Source organism: Limulus polyphemus, unplaced genomic scaffold, assembly GCF_000517525.1.
Source record: "Limulus polyphemus unplaced genomic scaffold, Limulus_polyphemus-2.1.2 Scaffold3554, whole genome shotgun sequence".
In the NCBI taxonomy this organism is placed as follows: Eukaryota; Metazoa; Arthropoda; class Merostomata; order Xiphosura; family Limulidae; genus Limulus; species Limulus polyphemus.
The window spans coordinates 13,380-26,149 of NW_013669164.1; the positions used below are offsets into that span (position 1 = coordinate 13,380).

The following is a 12,770-nucleotide window of genomic DNA, read 5'->3' on the forward strand; positions in this document are numbered from 1 at the left end:
TCACGTGAATATGACTGAAATTTTTCATTTTTTCTGAAAAGGTGGTGTCTATTTACTTGTAACCACGCTGTGTAGATATCTAGTACACTGGTTCATAGCACGCGCGGAGGCCTCTCAAATCGGTAAAAGCATAGAAGTAGCCTCATCGAAAATTCAGCAAAGATTAGTGATTTGGAAGAAAATGAAGCAAACAAAATGTACAAGAAGAGTTTGTTGTGTTTGTTTCTTTCAGAATTTCGCACAAAACTATAATAGGGTTATCGCGCATAAACTCCATGATTTTCAACTAAAGAGAAGGTAGCTGGCGAACAGTACCAACCGACAACTCTTAAGTTGGTCTTGTCTCAGCGAATAATTGGAATTGACTATCCCTCTTTCAGTGCACCCATTGTCCCGAAGTGCGGAGCGCGTTTTTAGCGTGAGTATATTGTTTTTTTTTTCAATTACAGAAACAGGGCGCGAACCATGAACAATCGGATTTACTGTCAAGGCTCTATAACTATTAGACCACGTCCTGTCTAGGTTGTAATTAAGCACAAAGCCACACAGTGGGCTACCTGTGCTCTGCCCACCACGGATATCGAAACCTGATTTCTAGCATTGTAAGTCCACAAATATACCGATGTGCCACTGTAGGGCCGTCCTGTCTAGAAGAAGGCCAATTGAATATTGTAAAAAAACACAAAAACGAAACAATAAAAATTTTATATATAGAAAGTATAGAAAATAGTGTATCTAAAAAAAATAGTGCTTAGAAGAGGAAAACAATGTAATGGAAGAGTCACTCGTGTGTAAGTAAAGAACGTAAAAAAATAGTGCTTAGAAGAGGAAAACAATGTAATGGAAGAGTCACTCGTGTGTAAGTAAAGAACGTAAAAAAAAATCACAGAGAAAGAGAGAAAAAGATAAATGGGGTTATGGTAAGAGACGGGAAACGAAGACCATAAAACTTGTGAAAGAGATGGTGATTACCCGAGAACCTGCCAAGATAAAAATCAAATAACCTTAGAAAGTATAAAGAAGGGAAATTATAATAAAATTGAGACAAAGTTTAGCATTACAATTTAAAACGGCGGAAGGGAACAGGATGGGATGGAGGAATTTTGGAAAGTATATGAACCCCATTAAAAGGTATTCCATATGGAACACACTACAGGTATACAAGATGCTCTTCGTGTTCTTCCTTCGAACCACCTACATCGCTTCCTTCCGTAAATTTCTAGCGACCTCTTGGCTCCTGCGGTTGTTACAGCATGACCCCAGGGGAAAACGAGCCTTTTTAGGAGTTGGATACTACATTATTTCATTTCTCCCACCAAGCTAGCTTATGTGTTCCCATGAGAAGCCGATTCTGCACTTGTAAATGAGCAAGCAACTAGAGAAAAGCACGTGTATCAAGTTTAGTGGTTAATATACATGTATAATGCAGCACGTGTTACTGAACATCGTATAGCGTGCATGACGATTGAGCAAGAGAATCCTAAAATTTTGCACATAAAAACAAAACAAAGATTTTAACACACACACGTAAATAAAACTATGTAAGATTAATGAAGCTAATAAAGACATTTCCGGTGATCTGTACATCACTTGTAAAAGCACGTGCAATGCTGTAGAAATTTGCATTAGTTAAGAAAATGTTACTTGGGTTTACTTAACAAGTCACCTTGTTTTTTAAAAGAGTAATAAATTTAAAGCAAGTTATTATATGCATTTTAATGGGTTAGCCAATAATTTTGTTTTTTCAAGACGCCTTTTAAAAGAAACCCCATTCCTTACTTTGTCTTTTGTTTGCAGACTAATATAAACATTTTGTTTATTATAAAAAGCCTATCGCAGCCCAGTGGTTAGGCTTAGGTTCCGTTACTCGTACCATGTTACAGGAAAAAACAAACAAACGTGGGTGTGTTATAAAAGTGACAGTCAAATTCCACTATTCGATTGGAGTAGCCCGAGAATTGACGTTGGGTTGGATTGAATAGATATCTTTTTTTTTTTATCTATCACTTCCAAATTAGTGACGGATAAAGCAAATGTAGCGAAATTCGACAAACAAAATGTATTACACAGTTTTATTTTATAAACGTACAAAAAATTATCCCGTGTCCTTTAACTGACAGTAAAATTTAATTCAACTAGCGTGTCATGTTTCCGATTCATAGAGACGATAAGACTTTTTTTTTAATTTATAAAGACATGAAAAATACATCTTTTAAAAATACTAAGGAACAGTATTTGCATTGACTTATTTCTTCCCTTTATTGAGCTTATTATAAGAATATAAATTGTCAACACGTATGCTTCAAAACAAATGTTTGAAAATAGATATATTACAACTTATTTCACTAGATGGCGCTAAGTATATAAATATTATATACTTGACTTATTTCTTCCCTTTATTGAGCTTATTATAAGAATATAAATTGTCAATACATGCTTCAAAACAAATGTTTCAAAATAGATATATTACAACTTATTTCACTAGATGGCGCTAAGTATATAAATACCAGTATTTTTTTTGTGATTACAAAACCAAAAATGAAAAGCTTCATGTATGGCAAAACTCTACGTGTGTGAGAGCAAATTATGAGAAACTTTTCATCAATATAGGATTGAATTCCACAAATTGATTGAAATCTTATTGTTCTGACAGGTTTTGTTCGATATATTTTACACCTCTTGTTTAAATGTCGTCTTTATATTTATAAAAATTCTTGAACCAACGATGCCTAAGTTTTCAGCTGATAATATAATGTGTTTAAATCGGTAGCCATGGTAACTCCTTAGTGTTTACACGTTATTAATCTGCAGTTTAACTGGAGTTACCAAGAAATTTTAAGGACCCAATGTTATTGTGTAAAAGCACCATTCATGACTTTGTTCTATTGAGCATTACATATATCGGATTTAAAAGAGACGTGAGATATGAAGTATCTCATATCATAGGCCACAAATGTGAGAATGCATGCATGGTCGCATTTAAAGTTTGTGCATGAAAGCGTTAATTACCACTCAACCTCGACATTGTTCTTGTAGGTGATGAATGACTTAGGCATTTTTAAGAGTGAAAAAAAATATTAAAGGATTCTTTACGGAATATATACATATTTCCATTAACACAAACATTCGTAATTAAATGAAGTATTCCTTGTCTACTTCGAAGTTCTATGAAAGCTAGGAAAATCATTTGTATCTTCAGAAAAAGATGAATACGTTTTTAAAATTATCAGATCACCATAATACACATGCGGAAAGATATCATATTTTGTCTGCTTGCATATTTTTTACAGAGCCTGGCGGTTTATAACGCTGAAATCCTGGTTTCGATACCCGTTGTGGACATAGCTCAGATAGTCCATTGTGTAGCTTTGTGCTTAACTCCAAACAAATAAGGTCGATAGTCACGGCATTTTGTCTATAGATAATCCCGAGTTCGAATGATGCAACAAAAGAACGAAAATATCTTCCAAAAGTATGACCGTTGCATGTTTTACATTTCAGGCGTTAGTGCAACGTTTGGCAATCCGCAGCTCACAGGTTGCATGCGACTCCCTAGGAGTCAACCTGAAAACCTGTGCATAAAAAAAAAGAAGAGATAACTGTTTATCACAATAATACAAGTGGTTTAGAAAGAATGTAACAACACGAGCGGTTTGCAACAGTTAAAATCTCGTGTAAATAATGACAACAGGCTAGGTCGACGTGTATTAAGGTTATTCCTCGAAATTAAAACCTAAACTTTGATATTTTATTTTATTTTTATTGTTTTTTGTTACCGTACTTTTGAAAATCGTCAAGGGAGAAAGAGTTAATACAATTTTAATACCTTTATGTTCAAATGAATTATTTTTGCTCATTAATGAAAAAAAAGGGGACTTTTCGGCCTATGAGAGTGTTTGAGGTCTGAAGATATGGCCCGCAAATTAATTTAGATTGCCCACCACAAACACCTCAAAATTAAAGCTTTTTTAAATATTTAGGACACATTTCAAGCATATGATAATAGGAATAATATGAAATATTTAAATACTTGGAAAGTTTTGTTGTTGTTTTCTGCACTTACCGTTTTAATTATACATTTGGTAAGAGTTATAAGTCTTTATTTATCACTTGTCCTCTGGTGGGTCAGCGACAAGTTTATGAACTTATAAGCTAAAATTCTGGGTTCAATGTTATCGGACAATTACTTTTAATCTGGTTTTACATAAAGTTCTTGAGCAAATGAAACAGGTTTAAAACTTAATGAGAGGGAGTCCAGAATTCGAGAATTTTGGGTGTTTGTAGCCAAAACCATATTTGACAACGTGAGTTCTGTGCACATCCTTTACTACGAAGCCTTGACAAAAGTAAAAAAAAGAATAACAACACGAATCACGTGAATCTTTAGCACATGCGTAAAACTACGAATTACGGAAATTCGTTGGATTTTCTCATTAAGAAATATTCGAATCCTATGTCATTGAAGCTCGAGCTTTAGCTATTTTCTTGCATGAAAATACACCAGTCCCACACACAATGGTTCGGCTCAAAAGCTGACGTGGAGAACCGCGTGATTTAATGGCTAGACCACCCAGAAAGGGAAGTCGCGCTCTCTTTGGTGTGCCGCCTCTGGGGTGCCCGACGGTTCGATCAGAGTAGAGCTCCAGCTACTTCGTTAAGAGCTGTAAACAAATGTCCTCGATTTTAGACAAGATGTGAATAAATTAAGTGCATTGAAGTAGTTGTACCATCTTGTTTAAGTATTTGATTCTTTTAATTAATTAACTTTATAATGTTATTCATTCGGTTCGTCATATTATGCTTGCTTTGATGTCGACTGTACATTAGTGCAGGTATGGGCAAGATGAATATATTATGTATATATTTACTAAGCTACATTTTTATTCTGAATAACTACCTACGAACTCAAGATTTCAGAGTTCGTAGCACAAATGTAACACGCGTTAAGAAGAATGTTTGAAAAAAAATCAGCATATTCTATTTTTGTTATGGGCTATTTGTAAAGCATCTGCTTGTATCTTAAAGTAAATAATAATAATAATAAAAGTACAGTTGAAACACTAACGAATCGTTATCACTAATAATACCTTTCTTAGGTTGACGTAAAGTTGCAAAAATGTCACGTGTGAGTAAAAGAGTGTAGGGGCTTTGAGATATCTCAAACATACAGTGACTTGGTGCAACCATTCAGCCGTTTTACGTGTTATTTTCCTGTGATGGTAAAGCGTGTTTTTAAACGAACCCGCTATAGCTGCTGGTACACATTCACTAGTTTTCCCGCATTCTCAACAGCGTCCCCGCGATGTGTGTGGTCTTCTATACTTTAGTAAGCCGTTGCTTGGCAACTAATACAAGGCTCGCTATTACGAGAGGAGCTAGAAAGCCACGAGCCAATCGCAGCGTCCCCGCGGGTCTCATCCATCTTGAGTCAGGGCTCAGTGGAGGCGGAGCATTCCATGCAAATAGTCGGTAGAGGGTTTTCAACTCCGTGGCCGATGGCTTCCAACGTGGTATCTTGTATGCGTGTGTGTGTATAAGTCTGTTGATCTGCACAATTTATGAAGCCTAGAATATGGATAGCTGGTTTAATCCAGCCTTCAGACCGGCAGAGGTTTGTTAGAAAGTTTAAAATTAGACTGAAAAACTTGATTGTATTGTGTGCGTGTTGTTATTGTTGTTTTTTGTATATGTGTTTTGCGTCAAACTGAGGCCGCGAGCGTCTCGCTCAACATGGCCTCTGTACCATCATGATCCAAATGAAACCTACGTTCAACTCGTTACAGGGAACGACTGTTCCGCAGAAAAGGACACATCGACAGCCAGATATTGACCTTCTTACTAGGACAAGTTGGACGGATGCAAAAACAGCACTCTCTCAGATCAATAAGGTAGGTTTTCTCCAAAATTATAAGCGAGTCTCGTAGATTCTACGTCTTTAAAAGTACACCATTGTAAGTCTGTGACACGTGAATGCCTATTCTCGTGCTCAAAGTCAGTTCCGGTGTATTACGAACGTGAGTAAGAAAGCTCCGATTTTGGTTGAAATTTTAAAAAATTATAATAGTTTTAAAAGCGTTGTAGCTTGTCTTGTTTAATGCTGAAGTTTTGGTGTGTTTTTTCTTGTTGATTATCAGACTCACATTAAATGTTTAAGGAGTGCTGTGTTGTGTGTGTGTGGTTTACTCGGCCGAGATTCTAATATCGTCAGTAATTACACTATTACTAACACTAGACATCACTATTCTGACGCTGACAGATCACTTACTTCAGAGAATGAAACCAATTTGAATTAGTTGAGTATATTTATAACATCAGCAGAGAGTTATAATCGAACACGAAGTTAGTTTGATAATTGTAGAAGTAAATTAACAACACTTAATGTAGATTACTACAAACGAATGTGCTTTATACAGTGTATTGTTACTGAAATTTAGTTTGATTTTAAAACGTAGTTTTATTTATTTAGGACAAATCTGGCTTCTTTTTTTCTGAATACAGTTTTTGAACCCTAGTAGAGCTTAATTTATTTATAATTATTTATGTTAAGGAAAAAAAACAACAACAACAAAATCTTGAAACAGGAGTAATACGTTTGAAAATAAAGTAGATGTTTTAAAATTAAAGGCTTTATCTTAAACGCTTTACCGAAATTTGTCGTTCAGGTTTTCTTCGTCTTTCGCTCTTTCATTTTTAGAAGGTACACCTAGTCAGTCGCTATATAATTTAGTAGTTAAGCCTAAACTGTCGCTGTTCGGTTTAGAAGTTAGCCTAAACTTGCTACTTTTAGAAGTTAAGCCTAGTCAGTCTCTTGTTTAATTTAGTAGTTAAGCCTACACTGTTGTTACTTAATTTTGGAAGTTAAACCTAGATTGTTAGTGTTTATTTATTTCCCTACTTTTATTCCAGGGTAAAGCTTCAGGAAACAAGGCAGCTTTGTGGCTGCGAACTAAGCTACAGGTACACTTGTTCCAACTGGGATGTTTTATACAGAAAAATGCTGGAAAGGTGTTATTTGTGGGACTTTTGGTATTTTCTTCGTTCTGCGTGGGACTCAAGTCAGCAAGTATGCAAACAGACGTTAAAAAATTATGGGTGGAAGGTAAGTTATTAATTTTAATAGCTGATTAAAAAGTAAAATAAAACCTCTGCAGTACTCATTTTGTTACTGATATCGTAAAATAATCTTAATATAGACTTATAGGGTCATTATAAAGAAAACCTCGTATTTAAAAATATTACAATTTTTTACATCTTAAAAACTACCTAGAACAACAAAATTTCGCCAGAGGTACATTGTGAATCACAAGTTTCAGTCTGGAAAGTTTGTAAATAGTACAGTGTCTCAAAACCATGTTATACGGCATACTTAGACTACTTTTTTTCGTAAATTAGCATAATTTTCATTTCTATTTCTCTCATTCACTTTCAACAATACGAGATTAGGGATTTAAATGTGTATCGGTGTGCAGGATATTGCGATAATCTGTACAGAACAGATGATGTTTGCAGTAACTTCGTTTATACGGATAGGATTCAGAATGACTGAAAGTTTGTTGAACACCTACCTTCTCTGGCAGTTTCTGAAACATTTTATACAGACTTCCTGAATAAAAGTTACGATTCTCAACGCGTCTCTGGTGAAATTTTGTTCCCCAATGATGAATATATTCACTTTAAAAATTAGTTGTTTTTTTTTATAACATACCCTGTAGTATTTTCCAAACACACGTTCTTCTAACAAAACATTTGTGACATGTGTCTACAACTTAAGACAGGATTCGCGCGCTACTTAGCATGGTGGAAAAGAAAGTGTGTGACTTTTTTTTAAATGTTTGTTTGTTGTTAAACGCAAAGCTACACAATGGGCTATCTGTGCTCTGCCTACTACAAGTATCGAAATGCGGTTTTTAGCCCGCTTAGCTGCAGAGATAGGTAGGGAGGAGGCTCTAAAATGTTACTAAAATTGTGTATTATCCAAACTTTCTTCCGTGTTTTACGTAAGATGAAATCCTAATAAAGTTAGTTTTCAACATACTCCTGGTTAATTATTCAAAAACTTGAGAATAACACCATTTTTATATGATTTTTTAAAATAATTCCTCTATTTCTTGTGTTTTATTTAGAGAATGACATTTAATTTAAACTACAAATATAGTGTTTTGTTTAATGAAAATCAATATTAATAATAATTTAAGGATTAAATGCCAAATGTGGCGAATTGTTAAAAAGTAACAGGCCTAAAATTTGTGATAAAAATCAGGTAACTACAGAAGTTTTTTTCTTTTCCACATTTATATATATACATATATATATACACACACACACAGGTTTCCTAAAACAATTCGCAAAAAGTTTTCTGTAGGAACGCCTACATCTATGAACTACACCATATCCGGTTTGTAATACGATAAAAAGAATTTTCACCATTCATCCAATTACTATTTGTTTATATCACTTTCTAGAAGATTCACAAAAATTAAACGAATTAAGTACTTATGGTATTTTTCTGTTCGTTTAAAAAGCTTATGTTGAGTTGTTTCAGTTTTTGTTTACGACTCAAGATTATATCACTTTCCGTATCCTCTAAACTCGGCTGTCAAGCGTTTCAAGCTGATAGATTTGTCAAACCTTATTATGAGTACCTAACGCTAGTTATTGGCTTACCTCCTGTTTTAAAAAATTGACCAGGGGCTATACAAGTGTTGGGAGATCTCGTGATTTATTTCGACTTTATGAGGGTACCTACATAAGAGTACCTGATTTGTATTGAAAATGGACCGCCACTAGCTAAAACGTGGTCAAAGCTTTGTAACACTGAAGCGGATGAAGAGAGAGAGAGAAAAACGTGAGGCACAGCAGTTTTCACAGCCAACTTAATGTACACAAAGCAAAGCGCCCTCTGGGGTTCATTCATTGCATCTCGAGGTTGTACCTCAGCTGTGGTACGCCAGATGTGGAATGTTTGCTGACGCTCTTGTGTGCGTGACGTAGTACGAGTTCTTCAAACGTAATTAGGACACCGCATATGATGTTAGATTTAAACTTCACGACTTGCATTTTTCATTTAAAATCTTTAACACTTAATAACGAACCTTGCAACATTATATTTACGTCTTCTAGACCGTGAAAATTTAATTGTAGTGCGTTGTGTATAATATTCGGTCACACGTTGTGAATGCAAATTTCCCATTTATTTTTTTCTGTATATGACTGTGCTGCGCCCTAGTGGTAACATGTATCATTTGATGGTGGTGTTTGATTCTCGGGACTAAATAATGTCTTTGAGAACATATACGTACATCAGTGATATATTTAGACGTTTTTTATTGAGTTTTAAAAGACTCACCACGACTTAAAACAGTTGTTGAAGCTGTTAGCGTTATGAAACAATATTCGGGCTTCTAACCGCATAAAGTTAAGAGAGGCTCATGTGTAATTTGGCATATGTTGTGGGTTTTTTCTTAACATTTTTATGTTCTAAGGGTTTATTATCCTGTTTTGTAGTAGATATGAATCACTTTCAAAATTCAGTGCAATTTAATTAACTTTATTATTTCAATTTAAAACACTTCAGTAGTGAAATGTAGGTTTTCTTGGATATTTTGTAACATAACACAATTTATGTATAAATGTGTTTAAGGCCACTACATACAGGATATGTTTGGGATATTCGACAGATTCAAGGGAAGACAACTAGTAAACAGTACCCATCACCAACTCTTTGGCTACTTTAATCGAATAGTAGGATTTGACCGTCATTCTTATAGCGCACCATTGGCCTCAAAGTGCGTAGCGCGATTTTACGGTATCGGGAATCGAATCATGGACTCGTGGATTCGCAGGCGGCACGCTAAGCACTATGTCACGCTTGGTCCAATATATAACTCTAGTTACACTTCACAAAAGGTGGCGCACGTAGATTTAAATCTTCCTATCCTTGAGGTGCTCGAACAATAGGAGGCTACGAGTGATTATTTCAGTCTGGTACATTCTACCGATAGTGTATGTGTGTGTATTCGGGGAAATGATCAATCATTACAAGCTTTGTTATCATTACAGACAGCGCATGCTTGATGAGGAATGGTGTCAGACGTGGTCTGATCGTGACACTTTCAATTCTACAGCACAGATAGTTCTTCGATAAGCTCAGTGTCCCGGAAATTGTGCATAGATATGTGGATAAGTGAAATCAGAAACATGGCGAAAATGGATTTGTTCCATCAGAAAAATATGATCTTCTCTGAGAAAACGGTGGGGAATCTATCTCAGTCCTGATTGAAGCGTGACTAGAAAAGTTCCTTGCCTGTACGTGGTTAAGCAGCCATTTTAGTGTGGTTAGCTGTTAATGGTTACATCGGAATATTATTTTTCATTCACGACATTTCCGACCAATCAACATATTTCTCTACTTCAGATGATCCAGTTTACACTTTGGAGCCGTGGATGCGTTATAAGACAGACAGTCAAATCATAATATTCGGTCGGACAACTACGTGCAGATAGCCCCTGTGTAGCTTTGCGAAATTGTTTTAAAACACAAACGTTTGTTGTTTTTGTGCCATTGTATGTAATTACAGGAATGTAACTATTGGTACTGTAAATAAATAAACTGTACGTTTTTTTTTGTATGGATATTAAAACCTACTAATATATCTTATTAACGCTAATAAACTTTCACAATATAACATTTTGTCTGCCATTTCCATGTTTACACAGAGCCACAAAACTAAACAGAACAATACGAATAACTTTTGGGTTGCCATACAAACTTGTGTAACAAGTAATGATTGATTTTTGGGTTGACATAGAAACTGGTGTAACAAGTGATGATTGATTTTTTGGGTTGACATAGAAACTGGTGTAACAAGTAATGATTGATTTTTGAGTTGACATACAAACTTGTGTAACAAGTAATGATTGATATTTGAGTTGACATACAAACTTGTGTAACAAGTAATGATTAATTTTTGGATTGACAGAGAAACTTGTATAACAAGTAATGATTAATTTTTGGATTGACAGAGAAACTTGTATAACAAGTAATGGTTGACTTTTTCGTTGAAATACAAACTTGTATTTTTAGTCAAAATGTAGAGTCTGTATGCTCTTCTACCCAGTCTAAGGAGTGCATTTAGTTCTTTTGCTTAAACCTTTTTGGATGGTATGATTTCTGAAGTATCTTGTTAGGAAACTGTTTCTGGAATGGTTTAATACGATCCGAACTTCAAGAAAGAGAAATATTCAACTGTGTTTGACATTTGTATTCCAATTGATAAGGTTAGACTTTTTCTGGTTTTCTTTTAAACTTTATCAAAACATTTGTTTTAAATTCAGAACTTGAAGATGACGCTCCTTTATCAAGTACAAATGACCGAGTGGGAAATAGGAGTGGCCAATGTCAAAATTGTAACGTGTCATGTGTCTGTCTTTTTTTCTTTTTTGTGATACTTTTGTTCCTTCTTCCCGGAACATGGGCCCCTACAGGTAATTGAGACCGTTCTTGTGTTGTCCTTGACTTCCCCTTCTTTTTTTTATCCCCCTTGCCATCCTGAGAGGGTTTTGCTACACCCACCTGCATGAATGGCATGCATTAGGAATTTAAACTTGTTCACAATCAAGTTTCTTTTAGTTTCGTAACATTTTATTTCATTTTTGTAATTGTCAATGATACTGTATTATAAAGTACAGTGGCGGTTAAAATTAAATTATCCATATAAGTGTTATTTGTTGGAATATTTTTTATTTTTCTCTAGAGAACAGTAATATTCATATTATTGTAACAGTTTACTCCCAAAATTATCGACTTGTTTTTATACTGCCCTCTACCGGTGGGGTCTATATATTGCACCATGTTGAATAATTCAATGTTTTTGCCTGTTACAACACTAAGTGTGAAGAACTGACAAATAAAAAAAAAATGGTTAAAGTACACATTTTCTTATTTAAAAATACAGAGGACCCCAAACAGTACTTAATGTGATTAATTACAATATTGGTGTTAGTTTTTGTGTGCAACTCATACATTGTAATGAATTCTGTAACCGACAAAATAATGAACTCGTACACTATGTGGTGCATAGACAGTTTAGAAAACTGTTTAAAAAGCTGATGGACTTATTGATCCCATCGTAATTCTAGGGTTAAACATTTGAACCCCCTCCCACAATGAGAGTGAATACTTGAACTAAACCAACGTTTTCTGTAACAGTGTGTTGCTCAAATTACGTTGGTAACGATGTGAATTAGACTGAACATGAAACAAACAGTGTGTTTCTGTAACACCCCAATCTCTCGCAGTGTAAACTGTACTGTTCTAGACTGTATTTTATGAGTTTTGATAAAGTACGAAGAACAAACCATCATTATCTTACAGCCAAGATGCAGAGAAATGATTGAATTGTAAAGCCTACTTCTTTACACGTGTTTCCCTGCTTCACCGGATCACTCTCCTCTTTCAAAAACTGTTATCACGAGTAATACGATTTTTCCATCGTTCCAAATGCCTTGGGACAAGCATGGTTTACTGGTTGCTCAGCAAGTCATGCGGAACAGCGCAACAAAGTGAACCATTCATGTCCTTTGAACGATATTAGAAAAACCGGCTCGAAGTAGTTCCATTTGCTGTGAAACCAAAAACTTTTAACTGCAAATACCACTCAAACAATTCTTGTTTTGTGTTTATGAGAATAATCTTTTTTTTTTATTCATTACACTATTTATAACATTAAAGAAACGAGACGTGGAGTGTGTATACATTTAAGTCTTCCAAC

The 12,770-nt window shown here is 34.9% G+C and overlaps 1 protein-coding gene across 1 annotated transcript in view; it reads left to right on the plus strand.

Annotated features, from left to right (window-relative positions):
• The first annotated feature begins 5,422 nt into the window (after positions 1–5,422).
• Positions 5,423–12,770, plus strand: part of LOC106469577 (protein patched-like) — a 61,684-nt gene continuing 54,336 nt past the window's right edge. Inside the window, exons 1-3 of the mRNA XM_022398150.1 lie at positions 5,423–5,611; positions 5,784–5,888; positions 6,907–7,099. Of these exons, the coding sequence (XP_022253858.1) occupies positions 5,573–5,611; positions 5,784–5,888; positions 6,907–7,099 (337 nt within the window). The 5' untranslated portion in view covers positions 5,423–5,572. The remainder of the gene's footprint in view (positions 5,612–5,783; positions 5,889–6,906; positions 7,100–12,770) is intronic.